General features: G+C 43.1%; 1 protein-coding gene across 3 annotated transcripts in view; it reads left to right on the forward strand.

The window, feature by feature from the left end:
- Positions 1 to 25,199, forward strand: part of LOC126458289 (very-long-chain (3R)-3-hydroxyacyl-CoA dehydratase 2) — a 74,525-nt gene extending 49,326 nt beyond the window's left edge. For all 3 annotated transcript variants that reach the window (XM_050095230.1, XM_050095229.1, XM_050095231.1), the window contains one exon: positions 24,974 to 25,199. In XM_050095230.1, the coding sequence (XP_049951187.1) occupies positions 24,974 to 25,053 (80 nt within the window). In that variant the 3' untranslated portion in view covers positions 25,054 to 25,199. The remainder of the gene's footprint in view (positions 1 to 24,973) is intronic.
- Positions 25,200 to 25,640: the final 441 nt, after the last annotated feature.

Here is a 25,640-nt window from a genome sequence, read left to right on the forward strand (position 1 = left end):
ATATGAGGAAGAGGGAAAGTTGCAGGAAAGGAGAGAAGTAGAGAAGGGGGAAAGGACTAGGAGGTATGTTGGTGGAATGGAAGGCTGTGTGGTGCTGGAGTGGGAACAAGGAGGGGATAGGTAAGTGAAGGACCGGGGCTAATGAAGGTTCAGGCTAAGGGGGTTATGAGAACATAGGATGTTTTGCAGAGAAAGTTCCCATCTGTGCAATTCAGAAAAGCTGGTGATGGTAGGAAGCATCCAGGTGGCACAGGCTGTGAAGCAATAATTGAAGTGAAGCACATTGTGTTTGGCAGCATGTTCAGTGACCATGTGGTCCAGTTGTCTCTGTGCCACAGATTGTCAGTTGCCACTCATGCAGACAGATAGCTTGTTAGTCTTCGCGCCCATGTAAAAAGCAGCACAGTGGTTGCAGCTTGGTTTTTAGATCACATGACTGCTTTCACTGGTAGCACTAGCTACTATCCAGTTAGGGCACCAATCAAACCCATGGCCCAAGTGCAATCGCTGTGAGGTGGGCACTGGCAGGTGGCCGGGTGTTGGCTAGAACAGATGAAGCAGCATACAGGGCTGGCAGCCATGAAGCACCTCCTTGAGAACCTGTCGAGGGCTTCCTTGGGAAAAGATTGAGTGACATATTTTTTCATCTGTGTTTTGAATGTACAGACAAGTCACTCCATCTCTCCATTGGGCTGCGGATGATGGGGAGGGGCTGTAACTTGCTGAATGCCATTCTTTGTACAAAAATCTTCAAATGTTGAGACACAAACTGAGGGCTGTTGTCCATCACATGCATACACAGCTGTCATCTTTGAGAGGGTCGTGGCCAGAGCCACCATGGACAGGCTGCAAACTATGTAAGGAAATTCTGAGAAAGCATCAACTACTTCAAGCTAAAATGAGTTAAGGAATGGACTTGCAAAAACAGCATCAATACGCCTCCAGGGGTACTGGAGGGCAGGCCACAGGGAAACAGGCCTGTGGTACTGCTTGATGGGTGGCACACTGCAGGCAGGCTTCCACAGAGCACATGTTCTCATTATCAACACCTGAGGTGCTAACTCTGGCGGGCCAGCAATTTTGTATGAGAAACGTCCAGGTGTGGAAAGCACATGATGTCCCGCCACAGTGCAGGTGGGACCCTAACTCTGTGGGCCGACTCTTCAGTAGCCAATAGTAACACACCATCGAGAACTGAAAGATGGTGGTGGAGAGCAAAAGATTTGATGCTCTGCTCGGTTGCTCGGTGATTTATCCATCCAGCCCCCCCCCCCCCCCCCCCCCCTGCGGGTCCAGGGGTTAGAATGGCCTAAGGTATTCCTGCCTATTGTAAGGGGCGACTAAAAGGAGTCTCACACATTTCGGCCTTTGTGATGGTCCCCTGTAGGGTTTGACCTCCATTTTTCAAAATTTTCCCGAAGAGCGGGCCAATTGGGGGAAGGGCACCTTACATAGTGCATTGTGTCCATCACGCGATGAAGCGTAGTGCATAATCTCTTGCTGGTGGTCAAATACCAGCAGTCTCTAAGTGTTCACGGGCTCAATTCAGTGCACGGAAGTATGACCTTAAATTGTTTCCCTCCCTGGCCACACCATGGGAGAAAAGTCAGGCTAAGGAGGGCAGTGGCTCTTATTCGCCCTGGTACCTTGTATGTTCGAGAGCTGATGGGGAATCTTTCATGACGAAGAAGCCTCAGTTTTTTGCTGAGCATTTAGAGGACAAGTTTGCAGAGGCAGAAGGCTTGTCCAAAATGAGATCTGGGTCAGTCTTGATCAAAACAGCATCCTCTGCCCAGTCACAGGTGTTACTCACTTGTGACAAGCTGGGGGATGTTCCTGTAACCATTACGCCCCATAAAAGCTTAAATATGGTCCAGGATATCATATTTCACAGGAACCTTCTTTTTGCAGTCTGATGAGCTGTGCACCAATTTAGAATGGCGAGGTGTACATTTATTTGGCATGTCCACTGGTGTCCAAGGGATAATCAGGTTGCCACCAGTGCATTCATCTTGGCATTCGAAGGTAATACACTACCCGAGAAGGTCAAGGTGATAGTCTGCTGCTGTGATGTAAAACCCTATATCCCTCCCCCAATGCGGTGCTTTAAATGTGGGAAGTTTGGTCATGTGTCTTCCCACTGTACTTTCAACATCACATGTCGAGACTGCTGATACCCATCACATCCCAATACTCCCTGTGCCCCGCCTCCCTTCTGTTGCAACTGTGGAGAGCACCATTCACCTTGCTCACCAGACTGAAGGATTATCCAGAAAGAAAGGAATCTCATGGAGTACAAGACCTTGGACCGACTGAGCTACACTGAGGCTAAGAGGAAATTTGAACGCCTACATCCTGTACGCGTGACATCGTCTTACGCCACCGCTACAACAGTTCTAGCCCCATCAGCTCCGCCAACTCCGGTCACCTTTCAGTGCCAGAAGACTACACCTGCCCCCTTGATGGCGGGGGAACTTCCGTCTGTGTTGCTCCTGCACCACCTATGTCTGTCCTAACTTCTAAGCCAGAGAAGCGTAAAACTTCTTCAGCTTCTCTCGTTAGGAAGGGGTCCCTTGGGCCACTCCTTTCCCAGGTTTCTGCTAGTGGGAAAGATGACACCTGCCAGTGGCTGATGAGCCCAAAAGCAGCTGGTCACGGGCTTCACACTCATCCTCATTCCTGGAGACTGAATCAGTGAAATCCTCCCAGCCAGGGAAACCCAAGGAACAATGAGAGAAATCCAAAAAGAAGGTCCCCCAAGACCAAGGGAATTGCGGTGGCACCCACACCATCACTGCCTCCAAGCTCTGCATCTGCAGATTAGGTGGAGATTCTGGCGTCCGCTGAGGACCTAGATCTTGCCAGACCCTCAGACAAAATGGATATAGATTGCGCAGGCAAAAAGTCAATGGCAGCAGGTGACCCTGAGGTGCAAACTGCTTCATTGAATGGTTCATGCCTTCCCAGTCTCAAGATGATATCATCCTCCAGTGGAATTGCGGCAGTTTTTTCCACTGCCTGGCTGAGCTACAGCAACTGGTAAGCTTTACACCTGCTTTCTGCATTGCCCTCCAGGAAATCTGGTTCCCGGCAATGCAGACCCCTGCCCTCTGCGGTCATTAGGGATACTACAGGAACTGTAGCGACTGTAATAGAGTTTCAGGTGGAGTTTGCGTTTATGTCCTAAACTCAGTCTGTAGTGAAGCTGTGGCTGTCAGAATAAGGACAACGCAGGAAATAACTGTCTGCAATGTATATCTTCCTCCAGATGGTGTAATATACCTGAATGTATTAACTGCACTGATTGATCAACTCCCTAAACCTTTCCTACTTTTGGGAGATTTTAATGCTCATAACCCCTTGTGGGGTGGCATTGTGCTTACTGGCTGAGGCAGAGATGTCGAAAATTTACTGTCACAACTCGACCTCTACCTCTTAAATACGGGGGCCCCCACACATTTCATTGTGGCACAAGGCACATATTCGGCCATTGATCTCTCAGTCTGCTGCCCTGGACTTCTCCCATCTACCCACTGGAGAGCACATGATGACCTGTGTGGTAGTAACCACTTCCCCATCTTCCTGTCATTGCCCCAGCGTCAAGCCCATAGACGCCTGCCCACATGGGCTTTAAACAAGGTGGACTGGGTAACTTTCACCTCTGCTGTCCCCCCACACAGGAACATCGATATGATGGTTGAGCAGGTGACAACAACAATCATTTCTGTGGCAGAAAACATGATCCCTCTCTATTTAGGGTGCCCCTGGCGAAAGACAGTCCATTGGTGGTCGCTGGAAGTTGCTGAAGCAATTAAGGAGCATCAGCGAGCTCTACAGAGGCATAAGCGGCACCCTTCCGTGGAGCACCTCATAGCCTTTAAACACCTCCATGCTCGCATTTGCCAACTTATCAAACAACGGAAGCAGGAGTGTTGGGAGAGATATGTCTCGACCATTGGGTGCCATACATCACCTTTCCAAAACCGGGCAAAGATCAAATGTGTTTTCAGGTACCAGACCCCAACAGGTGTTCCCGGTGTTGACATAAATGATGTGTTATCTACCGATGCAAACGCGATTGCTGAGCACTTTACTGAGCATTATGCTCGAGCCTCTGCATTGGAGAATTACCCCCAGCCTTTCGCACAAACCCGCTAAAAACCAACTTGATGTGGATAGCTATTGGCCCACCAGCCTCACCAACATTCTTTGTAAGCTGCTGCAACATATGGTGTGTCGGCAGTTGGGTTGGGTCCTGGAGTCACGTGGCCTATTGGCTCCATGTGTTGGGCAGCTTGTGCCAGGGTTGCTCTGCCACTGATAATCTTGTCTCCCTAGAGTCTGCCATCCGAACAGCCTTTTCCAGACGCCAACACCTGGTTGCCGTCTTTTTTTTTATGTACAAAAAGCATATGACATGACCTGGCGACATCGTATCCTTGCCACATTATACAAGTGGGGTTTCAAAGGCTCACTCCTGATTTTTATCCAGAGTTTCCTGTCGCTTCATATTTTCTGCATACAAGTTGGTGCCTCCCATAGTTCCCCCCATATCCAGGAGAATGGGGTCCCGCAGAGCTCTGTATTGATGTCTCTCTAGTTTTAGTGGTCATTAATGGTCTAGCAGCAGCTTTAGGGCCGTCTGTCTCACTTTCTCTGTATGCAGACGACTTCTGCATTTCATACTGCTCCTACAGTACTGGTATTGCTGAGTAGCGCCTACAGTGAGCAATCCACAAGGTGCAGTCATGGGCTCGAGCCCACGGTTTCCAGTTTTTGGCTGCGAAGTCAGGTGTTTTTCACTTCTGTCGGTGTCGTACCGTTCATCTAGAACCAGAACTTTATGTTAATGACAATCCACTCACTGTAGTGAAGACATATCGATTCTTAGGACTGGTTTTTGATGCCCAATTGACTTGGCCTCCTCACCTTCGTCAGCTTAAGCAGAAGTGCTGGCAGCACCTCAATACCCTCCACTGCCTCAGCCACACCAACTGGGGTGCAGATCACTCTATGCTGCTGTAGCTCTACAGAGCCCTTGTTCAATCCCGCCTTGACTATGGAAATCTGGTTTATGGTTGGCGATGCCCTCAGCATTGTGTTTACCCGACCCAGTGCACCACTGTGGTGTTCGCCTAGCGACAGGAGCTCTTAGGATGAGTGCAGTGACCAGCGTTATTGTGGAAGCCGAAGTCCCTCCATTGAAGATTAGGCATGCACAACTGCTGGCCAGTTATGTAGCACACATTTGTAGTTCTCCTGCACATCCGATTCATTGTCTCCTTCTCCCACCCAAGGTGGTTCATCTCCCACATCGGCGGCCCACGTCAGGGCTTCCAATTGCAGTTCATGTCTGATCCCTTCTTTCTGAACTGGAGTCCTTGCCTTTACCATCTACACTTGAGGTCCATTCACGTACAACTCCACAGCGTAAACTTAGGGTGCAGCAGCTTCGCCTGGACGTATCACATGGCCCTAAGGACTCAGTTAATGCCATGGCTCTCTGCTGCCACTTCCTCTCGATTCTTGTCAAGTACCGAGGCCACGAAGTGGTTTACGTCAACGGCTTGATGGCTGATGCTCACGTCGTCTTCGTGTATGTCCATGAAGGATATATTGAACAGCGTTCCTTGCCTGATGGCTGCAGTGTTTTCACTGCTAAATTGGTGGCTATATCTTGGGCTCTTGAGCACATCTGTTCATGCCCTGGGGAGGTGTTTCTTCTGTGTACTGACTCATTGAGCTGCCTACAAGCTCTTGACCAGTGCTACCCTCGTCATCTTTTGATAGTGACCATCCAGGAGTCCATCTGTGCCCTTGAATGGTCCAGTCGTTCAGTAGTGTTTGTCTGGACCCCAGGTCACGTCAGAATCCCAGGCAAAGGACTTGCCGACTGGCTGGCCAAACAGGCTACTCGGAAACTGCTTATGGAGATCGGCTTCTCTGCAGCTGATCTGCATTCAGTACTATGCCACAAGGTTTTGCAGCTTTGGGAGATGAAATGGCATATCCTCAGCACGCACAACAAACTGCGTGCCATGAAGGAGACTACAAATGTGTGGCAGTCCTCCATGCGGGCCTCTCGCAGGATCTCTGTGGCTCTCTAGTGGTTTCACATTGGCCATGCTTGGGTGACACACGGGTACCTCCTGCGCCATAATGACCCACCCAAGTGTTGGTGCAGTGCCTGGCTGACCGTGGCCCATATCTTGGTGAGCTGTCCTCTTTTGGCTACCGTACCACGGACTCTAACTTAGTTTTACGTTTTATATGCGACTGTGGGTTTTATCATTCTATATAAGTTTTAGAGCATGTCCTTTGTCTCTTTGCGTTCTCCACTCTCCCTTCTACCTGTTTCTTGCTTCTCTCTACCGTTTCCTTTTCCTGTTTTTGTCCATAGTTGTGTTGGTTGTTCTTCTGTCGTTCTTCTAGTTCTTCCTTTCTCTTGTTATTGTGCTCTACATTTCCTTCCTTTTCTTCTTTCCATTGTGTAATTATGTTACTGTGAGCAAGGGACCGATGACCTCGCAGTTTGGCCCTTCTCCTCCTCCTCCCCCCGCCGCCCTCAAATTGGACACCCTGATGGACTGGCCACAATAGCCAACGAAATCCGAGAACTGGCAATGGAAAAACCATCCGCGGTGTTTTGGGCTTTGACATCAAAATGGAAGCACAACAGTTCATCCTGATCAAAACTGGCTTAGGGCCAATTGGCATCTGAGAAAGGGCCTCTGCATTAGCGTGTTGTGCTGTGAATTGGAGATGGATCTCATAGTTATAACATGACAAAAACAGATCCCAGTATTGTAGGCAATGGGGTGCTTTGTCGGGTAAAGATGCTGAAGCACTGGAAAGAGAAACAGAGGTTTATGATGAGTAATCAAATGTAACTTAAAACTGTATAGGAAAACAAGAAATATTTGGTGTGTGCACACAATGGCAAGGGCTTCTTTTTCTATATGGGAGTAATGCTCTTGGGAATGATTCAGAGTTTTGAAATCATATGCAGTAGGGCGTTCGGAATTGTCCACACATATGTGGGTGAGAATGTCCCCAAGTCCACGGTGGGAGGCATCTGTGACCAAAATAAGATGTTGGCTGATTGGAAGGGAGCCAAGCAAGGTGCCGAGTGTAATTTTGACCTTAAAAGGGAAACATACTCGCAGGTGGGATACCAATGAAAAGGAACATCTTTATGTAAGAGAGTGTGAAGTGGCTGGGCCAGTATGGCTGCACCAGGAAGAAATTCATGGTAGTAAACAGTCTTTCCAAGAAAGGCTTGCAATTCTTTGACACTGCTGGTAGGACATAGCAAAGCTGTAATGACATTGACATGCCGGTGCACACGTTTGAGGCCAGATGATAGATGGCTGAAAACATTGTGATTTGTCCAATTTACACCTCAAAGCGGTGGCCTGCGAACAAGGCATGAAGGTATTGCTAATGTTCAGCTGTTGAGAAACCTGGGACCACAATACTATCCAGGTATTTAATACACCCAGACATGGAGGCCATGAACTGCTCCAAAAATCATGGGAAAATGGCAGGGGCACTGGCCATGCTGAGTGGCAGCTGCTGGTACTGATATAACTTGATGGGGTATTCATTACAAGGACACATTTGGAATCATCATCTAGAGGCAGTTGTAAGTAGCCTTCTGACAAGTCTGTTTCAGAAAAATATTGGCCCCTGGAAAGCCATGCTAAGAGCTCATCCGGACAGGGTAAGGGATAGGTGTCAGTAATAGATATGAAGTTGCAGACACTTTAAAATCACCACAGAGCTTAAGTTTGCCATTCGATTTTTTGACAATTTCCAAAGGAGTAGACCATTGGATAGAGGAGACAGGAGTGATAACACCCAAAGACTTAAGTTGATCTAGTTCCAATTTGACTTGCACATGTAACATTACTGGGACTGAGTGGCCAAAAAAAAAAAAAAAAAAAAAAAAAGGGGGGGGGCATTCTACTGGTTTCATTGTAATGTGAGCTTTGAAGTCAGTAGCACATCTAAACACTCCAAAAACAGGGAGGTCTAAGCAGAGCACATCCAGTTGTTGGTTTGGAACCTGATCCGATACCAGATGCACTTCATTGGAAATAGAGAACCCAAAAATTTTGAAGGTGGCTAACCTAAATAAGTTTCCAGTGTTGGCATCATCCACTACTAGAAAAAGTCAAAGGCCAAACAGCTGCATTGTACACTACAAAAGTAGAAACCGGTCCCTGTATGGGTATTTGTCATCAACCGACACGATACAGGGGACAATACCAGTAATCCCAGAGCCACATAAGTTTGAGAATTCAACAGTGACTGAGGGACATGTGTCCCCTTGCATTTCTAATACCGTATCCGTCACACTCATTTCAGTGTAGAGTTTGTTTGGTGCACTTGGCACCACTGTTCACCTCCATATTCATGTTTGGTGAAGGGAGGATGAGAGGTGCACTCAGACACAATATGGTTGTACGTCATCCAAAGCTTTGGGCACACTGTCCATTAATATTGAACAAAATGTAAGAGCATGATGATAGAGGAGCATGCAGCTATTGTTGTGATACTATCTGCTGCTGCTGCTTAGAATGGTGCGACCCTATGCAGCATGGACATTACAGTTACACAGCTGCATCACCATCTTGCCCTTATGAGCTAACTGACGGCGGCTGAGGGGGAGAGGAAACAAAGGTGGCTACTTCACACAATGCTTCTGTGTCTGATTACTTGCTGCCCTAAATACTTCAAAATATTGAGCAATGTTCAGAACATCTGTGAGCGAGCATGTTCACAAACTTTCCTATCAGAGGACAAGCATATTATAGCATCACAAACCGTCAAATCAGCATATGAGTCCTGGTGGGCCTCAGTAACAAACTGGATGGATGGATATGGTGTTATGGGCGCTCAAGTAACAAACTGGCAATGATAGCTGAGCCCATGAAGTTCTACTGCCCAAGCTCTGTATGACTGATGTTGCTGATTTGACAGTGGTAGAACTCAATGTGAGCAGCAGTAATATGTGTATGTTTGCAGTGATAATTAGAGAGCAACTGGCACATTTCATCAAAAGAGATACTGACAGGTTCATGAATAGGAGCTAGCTGCCACAAAAGGTGATAAACATGAAGAGAAATCCATGATAATATTAAAGCCCACATGGATTGGAGTTGGTAGCTCAAAAAGCTTGAAAATGTTTGCTGAAGGCATTTTTAATGTGTGTCTCAATCTTCTGCAGAATCATCATAAGGGGGATTGATGGCAGTGGAACCTGGTACTTCAGTGAGGCTGCCAAATTGTTTATTGGCACCGAGAGAGCCTTATACTGGTTGGTTAAAGCTTGCTGCTGTTCAACAAGAGATGAAGAATTTCTTCCAATAATACTGCACTTTTTGCCAAGTATGTTGTAACACTGTACGTGCGCAATATGAGAAGTAATACGAACCAAGTTTTATTCTTCTTCCACATGAAGAGATCCACAGTAACACCAAATTAAGTATGGAACAGTACAAAGTCTCATAACTATAGAACAAATCAATAAACAGTCTCATAAGTGAGCATTACAAAAAGCAGGTAAACATAAGTGAAATTGTAATGAATCCGGACCTTTAGCTGCTTACAGGCTTTGATAAATATCAGCGGGGACAGTTGAAAAATGTGTGTCACGACCGGGACTCAAACCTGGGATCTCCTGTCCAAGAGAACAGATACCATCTTCATGTAGATAAAGCTTGCCGGCCAATGAACTTCTTCAGTGCGGATGCACTCACATTTCCCAAACTCTTACGGGAATTGGTAGATTGACTGCCACGAGTAGTATGTTGGGCAGGGGCTCTACAAATGTAGTGTGTGGACAGAAAGTTGGAAAGTGTGGGTCTCACGGGGAGCGTGGCCGAGGTAAGTCCCTGCAGTCGCACTATCATCTGTGTCCTCAGTGGCTCAGTTGGATAGAGCATCTACCAAGGAAGCAGGAGATCCCGGGTTTGAGTCCTGGTCAGGGCACACATTTTTCAACTGTCACTGTTGATATTTATCAATGCCTGTAAGTAGCTAAAGGTCTGGATTCATTATAGTTTCATTCTTCAAGAGCTGCAAGATCACCAAAGGTTACCTTTACAGATACCAGCTTCATAAACATAAGTGAGGCTGAGGGCCCGGCTTGATGGGCTTTTATTGCGCCATTGTGCATTTGGTACAGTGCTTACTGTGCCATCTGTCCAGAGTGTGAGCTACCTCTCTAGGCCACCATGGAGGCACTTATATCACACACTGTTTTACAATGCATGCTCTCACTACATGGTTACAACAGTATCCTCACCCTCAATCCAGATGACAAAGATGTCATCATTGAATCTGAACTAGTTGAGGACTTGGATGGTTACGAAGGATTCCTCTGGAAGGCCCTTGAATAGGTTACCATAGGTGGTGTCATGGGGTCCACTTTGCTGTACCACAGATTTCTTTGTAAGTGTTGTTTTCAAAGGAGAAGTAATTGCAGGTGAAGATATAGCTGATTGTGGTGACTAGGAAAAAGGTTTTAGGTTTGGAGTCAGTCGGGCATGGAGAAAGGTAGTATTCAGTAGCAGTGAGGCCATGGACATTGGGGATGGTAGTTTAAAGGTAGGTGGCATCAACAATTATGAGCAGGCCACTGTGTGGTAAAGGAACAGGAACTGTGGAAATCTGCCAGCCACTCTATACTGAGAAGTCTCTTCCATACAGCCAAGTTATTCATCTACAGTGACGAGCAGTCCCTCTCCAAATATACCAAGGGTCTTAATGAGACATTCACAGACAAAATCACCCATCCAAACTTGCACAGAAACAGATCTCTCACACTTTGTCTCTCCAGTCACCTACCACTTCCCATAATCCCAAGGTTTCACCTACCTCTTGTTGTGCCCTGAAACAAGGACTATCCTACTCACTGTCCTTCCCACCCCTCCCACAATAGTATTCCACCACTCACCAAACTATGCAATATCTTTGTCCATCCCTGCTCCACTCTTGCCTCCAAACTCTTATCTCATTGCTCATATCCCTGCAATAGACCTAGATGCAATATCTGTCCTGCACATCCTCCCACTACCACCTACTCTAGTCTGGTCAGAGACATCTCCTGTTCCATCAAAGGCAAAGCTACCTGTAAAAGCAGTCATGTGATTTATAAACTAAGCGGCAACCAACGCGCTACTTTCTACGTGGATATGATGACTAATAAGTTGTCTGTTCGCATGAATGGCCACTGACAAACTGTGACCAAGAGACAACTGATCCATCCAGTCACTGAATATGGTGCCCAACATCACGTGCTTCACTTCAGCACTTGCTATCAACACCAGCATTTATGAACTGCGCAGGTGAGATCTCTCCCTGCAATGTATCCTATGTTCCCGTAACCCCCTTGGCCTCAAACTTTGCTAGTCCCTGTTCTCGACCTGCCTATCCCCTTCCTGCTCCCACTCCAGCACAACACAGGCTTCTATTCCATCACAACACATCCCCTAGACCTTTTCCCCTTCTCTACTTCTCTTCTTTCCCACTATCCCCCCCCCCCCCCCAAATCTTCCAACTACACCTAGCAGCCCTACCCTGTCCCCACCACATTCTTGCATGCTACCACAAGCTGTGTTACACCTTCCTCCACCCAATGCTGCTTTCTCCCGCCTTCACCACCCCATGCTGCCTACTTACCCCCACCACTGGTTTTCTGCTTCCATCAGGTGCAGATGTGAGTCAGAGACAGTGTCTTTTGTGTGTGTGTGTGTGTGTGAGTTGTGTAGGTTGTTGTTGTTTTTTTTTTTTTTTTTTTTTTTTTCCCCCCCCCCCCCCCCCCCCTAGTTCAGGAGGAGGCCTTGTAACCAAAAGCTAAATTGTACAGCTGTCTGCGACTCAGTGCTCCCCTATATGGTAAGCAGCGATCTGTCCTTTTCAAACAATTGTCATAAATTAACTTAAGTGCACAACTCAAAAGGTTTTGCATCACTTGGATATATGACAAATGTGTGTGGGCTTAAATTCAAGGAGAATAGGGAGCTAAAGATTTAGTTTTATGGAAAAAAGTAACTTTACTGTGAAATAAGAAGAAAGGCAATCAATTTGAAAGTGTACATCTTTCAAATATAAACCTGCAGCCAGGCTACGTTCCATACGTTGTTGCTCCATCTTGTCCATTGTTAACACACTTGGATTATAATTGACATGAGATGTTGCTGAACTAACCTACTCAACCTTTGATAATGACACTTGTGAGGTCACCCAGTTCCTGCAGTGATGCACTGCAAGTCTCAACTTGTCTCAAGCACATTAACTTTGATTTGTGTCAGCATATACTGCAGATTTTTCATTTGGCTGATTTCTGCCTCCTGGAGGCAGGTGTTCATAATGTGGGAGATATAGTCTTGAGAATTATCATCTTGAAAGACAAATGCACTCCAAAATGTTGTCTGATGTGCTGGACAGCAAGCTGGAGGATCCAGTCACAATACAGCATAGCCCTCAAATTACCCCTGATAGTGTGAGGGGCATCAGAGATACCAGCCCTATACTTCACTTACTACTTGTAAGAGAATTTCCACCTAATGCAAGACAAAATTAATTTACGGATAGATTGCTACTAACCATAGAGGACGCATTGAGTCACAGACAGACACAATGAAAAAACTGCTAAACTTATAGCTTTTGGACAAAAAGTCTTTCCTCAGAAGGAGAAAATGCCCACCACACTCACTCCAGTTACACCTGATGCCCCCTTTCTTCACATATATCAGTTGTACGATCTACAGCCCACTATTGTAGTCATTTTATTTATTTTTCATGATGTGTTGTGTTTTCTTGTTGATTTTGTTCATTTTCATCTTTCACCATCGGCTCTGCCCCCTCAGATCTCACCTTTTTTCCCCCATATCTGATCCATTTCAGCTTTTTATGCTCTTGTTTTTCCTCACATTTTTATGTATTTTTTAATCCTTAATTATGGATCCTTGGTCGTTGCACCAATACAGAAAAGTTTCCCTATTCCCAGCTAGAATACAGTCCCACATTCTGTTCTTGCATTGTTGCCTAGCTCACGGAATCCCCACAAATCGCCTGACAATCAAATTATCAGTTGCTGGCTGGGAACACTCCTCCCACAATGACCTCTATCAGTTCAAATTCAGTCAGTCTGTAGCCCTCACCACAATAGTCCTGCAAAACCATATGTATCAGGCCCAAACCTCCTTGCAGTATTTCTTCTCCGTCCATAAAATTCTCCTATTCTACACTCTCAAATTCCTACATCCCATCTTCCAGATTGAAACTTTCATTCTCCAGGAACTAGAGCAGCATGCACAATGCAGCCTGTAAGAACTCTCCAACCTGATGAGTTCCCCAACTTGCATTACCAATGTCCACCAATGTCCCACTGCCTCTCCCCTCCCCCCTCCCCCCCAACCCCCGATATCCTGTCTTACAGACTTAGTCCATTTACCACACCCTCAGGCACTCCCTCCCACCACCATACAGTATCCAAACCTAAACAAACGCAAAACACTGTCATGAACCAATCCTGCAAAAGCCTCAGTCCTACAGATGTGTCAGTCCTTTCCAAAGGCCTTGCCCTTTGCCCCAATACCAAATTCAGACATCCTGGACTTAAAGACCTTCTCTCCTTCTCCCGGTCCCTACTGTGGTAACACTTTTTCTCACCAACGCAGCCAGTCAGTTTCAATCCAAAACCAATATTGAAACTTGCCTGACTCAGTTCATTCCTCCATCAAACCATGATCCATCCCCATTGCCCCCAAATCATCCCTTGTTAACTTTCCAGATTTTTTTAACATTGAACCTTGCCTTACTATCGTTACCCAAATCCCTGAACATGGAAACCAGCCTTACATCTGCACCTCCAGCCTAAAAACTGAACACAAACTTATAATCCTACATGCCAACAAAGGCCTCATCACTCTCTCTCTCTCTCTCTCTCTCTCTCTCTCTCTCTCTCTCTCTCTCTCTCCCTCTCCCTCCCTCCCTCCCTCCCTCCCTCCCTCCCTCCCTCCCTCCCTCCTCACTCCCACTGCTTCCCAAACTCCTACCTTCTGCATGGATCCTCAAATCCATAATCTCAACTACCCAGGACACCCCATTGTGGCCCCTTACTTACAGAATATCTGTTTCGTGGACCAGCACCTTCGCCTATTACCTCCCATATAAAATATACCAATCATTTCCCCATCAGCTCTCCACAATTCCTGTTCCTTAAATACCTGATGCCCTACTCGTCACTGTTGACGCCACATCCCTTTACACCAACATTCCCAATGCCCATGGCCTTGCCACTATTGAACACTACCTTTCCCAGTGGCCCAGCTGACTCCAAACCAACAACTCCTACATAATTAAAAACAATTACTTATCCTTTAATGGTACACTGTACAGACAAATTCATGATACAGCAATGGGCACCTATGTGGCACCACCCTATTCATGGGTAATCTAGAGGAATCCTTAACCACATAGTATCCCAAACTCCTCACCTGGTTCAGATTCATTTATGGCTTCTACATGATTTGGACTGAGGGTGAAAGCACTGCATTCCTCCAGAACCTCAACACCTTCTCCCCCATTCAATTCATCTGGTCCTGCTCAACCCCTACAAGCCACCTTCCTCGATATTGACCGCATCTCAAAAATGGCTACATCAGTACCTCTGTCCACACCTAACCTGCCAACCACCAACAGTACCTCCACAGCTGCAACCCATTTCAGCCACCCATGATTATCACATCTATAGTGAAGGGCAGTCCCTGTCCAAATTTGCCCAAAGTCTCACTGAGGCCTTAACAGGGTGAAATTACCCTCCCAACCTTGATCCAGAAACAGATCTCCTGTCTCTTGTCTGTTCAGTCATCTACCATCTCCCAGACACCGAGGAGCACACCACATATGATTCATTGAAACCTGAAATTGATAACAGTGAGATTTTTGAGTGCATTTCGAAAGGGTATACAAACGAGAAACGGTGATGGTGTATTTGTTGCAGTAGACAAGAAGAAATTCAACGCCACCAAGACAGAAATTGAAGCAACATTTGAGATTGTTTGGGGCAAGATTCAGTATCAGAGGTGGGCATAAAGTGATAATTGGATCCTTCTATTGCTCACCAGCTCATCTCCTGATGTAACAGAAAACTTCAGGGGTAACCTCAGTTAACTTGTACATAAGTGCCGCAGTCATACTGTAATCATCGGAGGAGACTTTAATCATCCAACAATTAATTGGGAAAATTACAATTTTGTTATTGGTGGGCATTATAAGACATCCTGTGGAATATTACTAAATGCCTTCTCTGGAAACTGCCTAGAATAGATAGTAACACCACTCATAATGAGAATATATTGGATCTAATGGCCACAAATAGACCTTACCTCTTTGGAGTTCTACATTGAAACTGGTATCAGTGACCAGGACGTGGTTGTGGCAACAATGATTATGAAAGTACAAAGGACAACTAAAAAAAGGAGAAAAATCTTTATATTCAGTCAAATTATTTGATTGAGTAGATAAAGAATCTACTCACCAAGTGGTGTCAGAACACACAAAAAAAGACTGTTGTGATTGGGAAGCTTTTGGAGCCAGTGGCTCCTTCTTCAGGCAGAAGGGTTGAAGGGGAAGGAAGAAGGGTGAAGGAAAAGGACTGCAGAGGTCTAGGAAAAGGCGTAGATTTTGGGAAAGTCACCAGAACTGCAGATCAGGGGAGACTTACCATACGGGATGAGAAGGAAAGACTGATTGTTGGGAACTGCATCGGATGATATTTGAAAACCTGAGAGCTTAAAGGTGGACTACAGGGTAATACACAAGACAGAGATTACTACTAAAACATCATGCACAACTTAATAAGAGTCAGAAGCTAAGTGCATTGTACGTAATAGAGGTGGGAGGGGATGGTGAAAAATAGAAGGAAAGACAATAAAAGACGTAGAAAACTAAAATGGGGTGAAGTAAAGAGTAGTTACAATGAAGATAAGTTGAGATGGAAGAAATTAATGTAAATTAAGATCTGGTGGGTGGCGAGAACCAAAGACATGTCATAGTGCTAGTTCCCACCTGCGGAGTTCTGAGAAACTGGTGTCTGGGGAAAGAACCCAGATGGCACGTGTGGTGAAACAGGCGCCAAGGTCATGAATGTCATGTTGTAGAGCATGCTCTGCAACAGGATATTGTGCGTTGCCAGTATATACCCTCTGCCTGTGCCCATTCATCATAATTGATAATTTGGTGGTAGTCATGCAGATGTAGAAGGCTGAACAGTGTTTACATGACATATCATTTCGCAAGTGGCTCTCCCTTTGATAGTATGTGTTTTGCGAGTTACAGGGCTATTGTAGGTGGTGGTAGGAGGGTGCATAGGGCAAGTCTTGCAGTGCGGACAGTCACAGGGATTGAAGCCATAGGTTAGGGAGATAGGTGCAGAAGAAGCATAGGGTTTGACAAGAATATTGCAGAGATTTGGAGGGCAACAGAAAGCTATTCTAAGTCCAGTGGGCAAAATCCTGCGACTCATCAGTAAAATTAAAAGTCTTACACCTCCCCAGCAGCATTTCACTGTCCCCCACCCTTACCCTACTATCCCTCTCCCTCTCCCCCTTCCCCCTCCCCACCCCAGCCTCCTCCTTACCCCCACCCAGTCACCACTCCTATCATGCACTGGTGCTGCTGCTCACATTATGGCTTCAGTTGCCAGAGACTGCAGTCTGTGTGTGTGTGTGTGTGTGTGTGTGTGTGTGTGTGTGTGTGTGTGTGTGTGGTTTTTTTTTTTTTTCTTTCTCAAAGGCCTTGCTGGCTGAAAGCTGATTTGTGACAGTCTTTTTGTTGTGCATATTTGTGACTCAGCAAGAGATCTGCCCCACCTGAAAAGGTGAATGAACTGAGTAGTGTTGAGAAACAGCTGAAATCGTTAAAATTGAATTAAGCTCCACGGCCCAGAGGAATCCCTATCAGATTCTGTACAGAACTTGCAGCTGAGTTATCCCCTTTTCCAACTATAATCTATCATATATACCTTGAACAAAAAACTGTGCCCAGTTCTTAAAAGCACAGGTCACACTTTTCTACAAGAAGGGTAGTAGAAGTGATTCATAAAACTACCATCTAGTATTGTTGACATTTATTTGTTGTAGAATTTTAGAACATATTCTGAGCTCAAACATAATGAGGTACCTTGGACAGAATAATCTTCTCAATTCCAAACAGCATGGATTCCGAAAACATTGGTCATGTGAAACCCAGCTCGAACCTTTCTCACAAGATATACTGAAAGCTTTGGATCAAGGCAGTCAGGCAGATGCTGAATTTCTTGATTTCTGAAAAGCATTAGACTCAATCCACACATAAGCTTACTGTCAAAAATATTATCATATGGGGTATCAAGTGAAATTTGTGACTGGATTGAGGACTTTTGTGGTAGGGAGGACACAGCATGTTATCTTGGTTGGAGAGTTATCATCAGATGTAGAAGTGACTGCAGGTGTTGTCCAGGGAAGTGTGTTGAGACTCTTGTTGTTCATGTTATATATTAATGACATTGCAGGCAATACTGGTAGTAACTGACTTTTTGTAACTGATGATGAAGTACTGCCTGAAAGAAGCTGCATAAATATTGAGTCAGAACTTAAGATTTAAAAGTGGTGCAAAGATTGGTAACTTGCTTTAAATGTTCAGAAATGTAAAATTGTGCACTTAAAAAATAAATAAATAAATAAATAAATAAATAAAACAAAAAAAAACATAGTATCCTATAACATCAGTCACTGTTGGAAACAACCAGCTCATTCAAATACCTGGGTGAGATATGAAATGGAACAATCACATAGTCTCAGTTGTAGGTAAAGTGGGTGGTAGACATTGGTTTATTGCTAGAATACTGGGGAAGTGCAGTCAGTCTACAAAGGAGATTGCTTACAAATCACTTGTGCACTTGCTTTAGAATATTGCTCAAGTATCTGGGTGGACCTGTACCAGATAGGATAAACAGGTGATGTTGAATGTATATACAGAAGGGCAGCACAAATGGTCACAGGTATGTTTGATCCGTGGGAGAGTGTCATAGAGATACTGAAGGAACTGAACTGGCATACTCTCGAATATAGACATAAAATGTCCTGAGAAAGTCTATTAACAAAGTTTCAAGAACCAGCTTCAAATGATGACATTACGAATTACTACAACCCCCTATGGGGCACTCGCATAGGATTTTTAAGGATAAGATTAAAACAATTATTGCTTGTGCAGAGACAGCCTGTCTGTCAGTCTTCCCCCCGCTCCATACTTGAATGGAATGGGAAGAAACCCTAATAACTTGTACAAAGTGGTGTACCCTCTGCTATGCACCTCACCATGGTTTGCAGAGTATACATGTAGATGTAGACTCAGAACCACTCAAGACTGGAGCAACTGAATCACATTCTCCAGCAGGGTTTTGGCTACCTCTCGTTGTTTCCTGAAATGAGGAATGTCCATCCCTACACTAACCCTGGTCCCAGCTCCTAGCCTCATCGCTCATATCCCTGAAATGGACCTAAAAGTAGAACCTGTCCAATACGTCCTCCCACCACCACATACTCCAATCCTGTCAGAGGCATCTCTTACCCCATTCAATGCAAGGCTACCTGTGAAAGCAGCCATGTGATATACAAAAACTAAGCTGCACCCACTGTGCCACTTTCTATTTGGAGATAACAGCTAACAGGCTCTCTGTCTGCGTGAATGGCCACAACCAAACTGTGGTCAAGTGACAGCTGGACCATCCAGTAGCTGAACATGCTGCCAAGCATGATGTGTTTCACTTCAATGACTGCATCACAGCCTGTGCCATAGGGATCCTTCCTACCAAAACCAGCTCCAGCTTTTCTGAACTGCGTAGGTGGGAACTTCATTCTCATAAACCCCCTGGCCTCAACTTTCACTAGCGCCTGTCCTTCACCCCCTTCCCTGCTCCTGCTCCAGCACTACAAGTGCCTTCGTTTCCTCCTTGCACTTACTAGTCTTTCCCCTTTTCTATGTCTCTCCTATCACCTTCTATAGCACAACCTCCCGGCACTGCACCAAGCATTTCTATCATGTCACTCCATAGCAGCACATCATCTTTCCTGTTTGCTACTCTGATAATCGTCCCTCACCTGACCCATGCCCTCTTGTTAAACTCATTACCCACCCCAGATTGCTGTCCGCATCAGACGAATGAACAGAGCTCACAGTTGGGTCAGAGAGACCCTAAACAGTAGCCATGTGTGTGTGTGTGTGTGTGTGTGTGTGTGTGTGTGTGTGTGTGATGCTAATTTAAGATAGTACTCATACATAGCTAAGGGACTGCGTACCTGAAACATATGTTGGTACCTAGCTGCTTCCACAGTCTTTGATGATCATTGGATAAATCCTGCACTTATCAGTAAAGAGAACCCAACACCATAGAACCTGGTTTTATTTCAGTTGTTCCCTTGCCTACATTTTTAACACATGATGCTGCTGCGTAGTTTCTTCTGTTGTTTGCAGTGTATACTCAAGAAGTGAAATCGCTTTGTGTAGATGGTTGTGTACTGTTTGGATAGACACATCCCTTCTAGTTGCCTCCAAAAAGACCACCTGCAGTTCTGTTGCATTCTCATCAGGTTATGTAAGAGCCACAATTTGTAGGTAGTGGTTATTGCCTGGTTGTTTCTGACTGCTGGTGACCACTAAGAGGCAGATTTTCAATGTTTTATGTCTCACGGTTGTGGTTGAATGTTGGCATGACATCACTGCAGTGTACACCAGTTCACTGACAACTTTCCATATTGGCAGTCCTTCTTGCTGTTAAGTGACAATGCTCACACTTGAAACTTAGATGACCGTTGGATCCATGTTGACAGATTGAAGTGAGTCCTCATGGTGCATTGCTCCATTCATGATAGGAGATGTAGCTTGTTCCACTGAACTACGCTGAATACAGTTTTAGTTTTACCTCCTTTACACATGTAGCTGTATGTAGTGATTTTCTGTCACCCAAGGAATATTGAGAAATAATGTGTGTTGCTGACTAAAAAACACCAACTATAAAGTCATGGAGGTAAAAAACTTTATCAGTTTTTCACTGTGTGCAGCACAATTTTGACAAAGTGGGTCTGTAGTGTTTGTGGAAAAGGGTTGTGGTATAAGAGAATGGAAATTGCTTCCAGCAGCAGCAGAAGATTATTTTTACTTTTTTGTTTATATTGTCTTGGTTTTAGAAACAATTTTTTGTTGGCAAAAGGGAAAGTAAAGATGTGTGGTATAGTAAAATACTTTCCTCTACCTCGAATAAAAAGGTTATCACAGTTTTTGGTAAAGCATAAAGCCTTGAAATAACAGTACATATTTACTAGAGAATTACAGCTCAGAAACTGTCCTACTGCAAAAAATTCTAATCTACTAATTATCATAACAAATTACTGTTACAAGATTTAAAAAATAACTCACAAATACTATTGGAAAATTGAATTTTCAAAAAGAAATGAGTGTAGAAGTACACAAATGAATGTTGCCGTAGTACTAAAATAATATGGACATAAATGACAGGAGGTATTTCTTTATTGCTTTTCTTCTGCACAGCTCTGAGGAAAGGTTCCAAAAAATATTGAGTGAATGATATTTACATATAATTTCATATGTATTGCACACTTAAGATAACAAGGTTGGCCCTATGGTCTCAAATTTTGAAAAGTTTTTTCATTCAGTGCTTAAGTACATATGTGTAGAGGGAAAAAATGTTCACATTGTCGATCTAGAAAGACTTGTTATTGAAAAACAGACAAAAGTAAATGGCCTTGTTTGAAAGATGATTTCTTGGCAGATACGACTAAAAAAAAATGCTTATTTGCAAATAAACTGAGGAGCATTTTTTCAGAACTTGATTTATGCAAAAAAAAAATTTAAAGTTGAGTTAGGTATGATATTGACCTTTCACATCAACTCCTGAATGAAGTTTTCCGCAAAAGTCGACTACTGCCGTGTATATGAACACTTCAAATAACAAGTTTTTAGCAAAACATGATATATGCATTCTTACAGTTACAGCAACAGTCAAGAAATGCAAAATAATTACTCTCTCTTGTCTTGGCTCTGTTTCCGCAGAAAAACGGTGAACAATAATGGCATATATTGGTTTGCATTAATTGACGTTACTCATTGTTGTAACAATATTTACTGGCGAGAATAGTGTTGCAACCATATTTCATTGCCATTAGAACACCTGTAGCTTACTTTTACACAATTGTTCACCTCAATGCTCACGTGTACACCTCCAAAGAAGTATAGCAGGTAGAGTGGATGATTCTGAAAATGACATACAGGTTAAAGAATGTTCTGATGCGAGAAAATCCCCAATTCAAGAAAAGCTTACATCAATCTAAAATGCAAAGAAGAATGTAAAAATGAACTTATTATTAAAATGTAATCATGGACTTGATGTTTTGCCTTCTAAAGCTACAGAAATGAAAGAATACAAAGCTTCTGAACTCTGCTATGAAGATATTTTCCACTTTCATTGTCACATAACATCATTGAATAAAATGGATCAAGATAAGTTTCTGTTAAGATTTATTAATATTTCTCCACCTCAGTGCAGAGTAGTGGACACCCAGAAAGCAAAAAGGAAAAAAAAGCAGTGACACTCAAGTATATACCGTCAGAGAAAGGAGGAGTGAAGTAGTGCCTGTTGGTGCTGCCATATTACAAGGAGTACCTGGCTTGTCAAAGGATAGGTTATACTATCCAATAATCAGGTTCCATGAAGAAAGAATATTGCCAACAAAGGACGGGGAGCTATAGAACAGGAAAGGATCATAAGGAGGTAACTATTGCCTTTAAGAATGATATGAAAAAAATATATAAATGCAGAGACAGCCACCATGAAAGGGGGAAGTCTATGAGAGGTTATTTTGCCTTCAGATCTCACAGTCAATAAAATGTTCAAGAGGTTCTGAAAAAATTTGGACTGAAACAGTGTTTCCTTTTCAAAATACAAGCATATATTTGACAAACATTTCAACCCACTATTCAGGACACCTCATTTCAATACTTGTTCCACTTGTTAGTTTGGTTTATAACGAAAATAAAAGCTGAAACATGTCTGCAGAAGAAGAATCAACTACAAACTAGACACAGATTACATAAAATTTGTGCAAAAACCATTTTTTGATATAAAGAAGGAAGATGATGGTAGTTTCATTAAGATATGCTTTGATGTGCAACAAAAGCTATTCCAAGACTATTAATTAGTGAGGTTTTCTATGTTGGACAAGCACAGTTTACACAATCCATACTAAGAAGCAAAAAAGTGAAATCATTATTTTCTACACCTGGCTGGAGACAGAATCTTCAAAAGGATGCAGTGAAGTTGCTTTGGCTTTGCTGGACTTTCTTTCTGACTTAGATGAAAAAATACCAGTTGATGGCACCAATACTATACACCTGTTCTCAGATTCTTGCAGCAGCCAAAGTAAAAACAGATGTGTGATAGTGATGCTTACAGAATTTTTGGAAAACAGCTCAAAATTCAATAACATTCATCTCTTCTTCCTTGTTCATGGCTTTAGCTACATGTCTACAGACAGTGTGTTTGGTAGAATTGAGAAGTCTTACAGAAAAAAAGAAAGCATCTGATCTTCTAAAGAATATTACAGTATTTTAGAAGAGCATGGTACCATCAAAGTTTTAAATACAGACTGGACTGTGTTAAAAATCTTAAAGATAGTGCACAGAGAGTACTAAAAGCCAAACTGTTATTCTAAATAAACAGCCAGCATGTCATCTCATACAGGAAAACAAAGAAAATTGTTAATGTGTCACTAAGTGCTACATTCTTCGGAGATCCAGTACAAGTTGACATCCTGAAATGAAAGAAATCATGCATAAAACAGTACTACCATCGACCCTCCACCCTTTTACCAAAACAAAATATGGTAAGCAAAGAAAAGAAGAAAGGTGTTTCTGCCTTGCTAAAGTATTTTGAAATTCCAGAGGATGCAAAGGAGTTTTACAAAGATGTCCTACACAGGGAACATGTAAATGTAAGAGGGAAAACTTGACAATAACACTGTGACTGTAACATGCAATACTTTTGTGTAATTTATTTCATACTTCATGTAGTATTGACAAGCTAAACAACTACCTGAAGATAGTTATCACTGCTGTTATTTTATTATGCCACTGTATTTCTATCATTATTGTTTGTATTTCATTACAACACTTTTAATAATGTCAGTGAGATGTAGTAGTTGTGTAAAAATTCAAATGCTCAAACATATCTACCTAGGTGAAAACAGGAAAACTCATTTTATGAAAAACTGTACCTGTTGTATTTATCGAGATTTGAAAAAATGCTCCTCAATTTTGAGTGTGACTCAGACCAGTCCGCATTACTGTTTATATCTACTATTAAACAGTCGTCAGAATTTTTGAAGACCACATAATTGTTTATGGGAGACTATTCTGAGGAAAAGTGCACTATTAACCTGGCTTTTACAATATTTCAGCATTGTGTAAAGACTGGTAAACAGCTGTAAATGTATAGAATGATATGATTTTGAACTGAAGTAAATACACATTTTGTGACATATGACAGCAAGATAAAAGAAAGTTAAATATTGGGCACAAAGTTCAATTCAAATGGGAATGCCTCAGCATGCAAAAGAGAATGAACATATATTGGGTTATGCACACAGCAGATGTATTAGATCGAAAAGTGCAGTTCATCTCTGAACAAGACTGCTTGTGAAATGGTTGTGTGTTACATAACAGAGTATTAATATGGCATGGAAGATGTGAGAAGAATGTAAATAATTTGGGAGAAAAAGTAACAACTCATAGAATAATAGAAACATTGAGTCACAGATAGACACACAAAAGAGACTGGAAATGTGGTTAGCTTAAGGACATATCTGTTTCAAGTTACAATACAGAAAAAGAATGTCTGAAGGCTAACAAAGTTTTCAGAGTGGAATATTGCTCAGATTGTGAAATTGACGTAAGATTAGACTAACAATGGATACCCCCCCCCCCCCCCCCCCCCCCCCACACACACACACACACACACACACACACACACACACACACACACACACACACGCAAGTTGACAGCACAGATGATCATGTGTTTGTTTAACTTATCGTTTCTTATAAATCAGTATTGGCAGACACTTGGGAGAAAAAAAGCTGACACTGTGGGGGGGGGGGGGGGGGGGGGGGGGGGGGGGGGGGGGGGGGGGGGGGGGGGGGGGGGGGGGGGGGGGGGGGGAAGAGAGGATACTAAAATCAAAATAAATGCTTTCCTATCCACATGCCATCCACAAATGGAAACACTTAATATATGATGCACTGAACATTTGCTGTATATTTCATAACAATTCTAGTTTGTATTAGTAAAGACACCCTAAATGTGCTTTTTGATTATGAATAGGCCAAAGTGAAACTGACTCCACTTGACTTACTATCACCTTGTGTCTCTTCCTAACCAACTCTTGTTCTAGGCCCAGATATACAGTTTAAAATGAGACAATTCTAAGAACTGAGATGAATACCCCTCACAGCATACCGCATATTTGTTCTCATACTTATTACATATTTGTTCAGGCCAAATCATCCTTCACATGATTTGTGCAATTTGACAGTTGCAATTCCTTACTTTGGTTGCTACCTCATACATAGCATATTGTCCATAACTCAAGGCTATTCCCATGTCACCAAGACTACCTATTGTACCTCTGAACCTTTATTTATTTTAACACTTTGTCTGTGAGGTGACATAGGTATCACATTAGAAATTCAGAAGTGCACACACACTAAAAGCAACATTGGGGTGGATTTCTACTTTACTTCTTACAGACTTTTTAATAGAATTAAAAATTATAAAACTTACATGTTCGTGTCATTTAGTTTATGACATTTTATAAGCACTTTAACATAAAGTTTCATTTGCTTGCAGTATTCCCACAATTGTTCCTGCATATGGTTTCTCAAAGAAGGAAGTTTTTAGGAAGTCCTTCCACCAAGAAGGAAAAATAAATAAAGGGAGAGAAAAGGGTGTTTGAATAAGACAATAATTGTGTTGAAGGCAAAGGAATATATATATGTATGGTTTGTAAGAGAATCTTGTTTTATACATATTTTATATTGATGTTCTAAAAATAAAAACTGTTGTAAAACTATAATCTTTGTTTTTGTGGCTGAATTATTCACACAGTACTTTTAAAGCCCTCTTCAGTCTGAACACACACTATCCCATAATAGCACTCTAAAGTTGTGCTTTTGGATATCGTTTGCCTACTTCATTTGTATAGCAATGCAATATTTTCCATTTTTGAAATAATATAAGGAGACAGTGTAGACTCATTCATGGCATTTATGAGTTTAAATTTAATATATGGAAGTTCCAAGTTTTTCATTGCTGCCATGTCTGGAGAAACATTGATATTTTTTCATGTATTTCCATGCCAGATCACATTCTAGCATGCCCATGTGTATCCATTTATTCAGACATGTATAATATACACAATGACAAGAACAGATTGTAATGACCTTGCATAAAGACAAGTTTGAATATGTTATCAATGCATTATAGACTAACATTTTAAAAAAACTGTAACACCAAG

Source organism: Schistocerca serialis, chromosome 2 (assembly GCF_023864345.2).
Source record: "Schistocerca serialis cubense isolate TAMUIC-IGC-003099 chromosome 2, iqSchSeri2.2, whole genome shotgun sequence".
Classification (NCBI taxonomy): Eukaryota; Metazoa; Arthropoda; class Insecta; order Orthoptera; family Acrididae; genus Schistocerca; species Schistocerca serialis.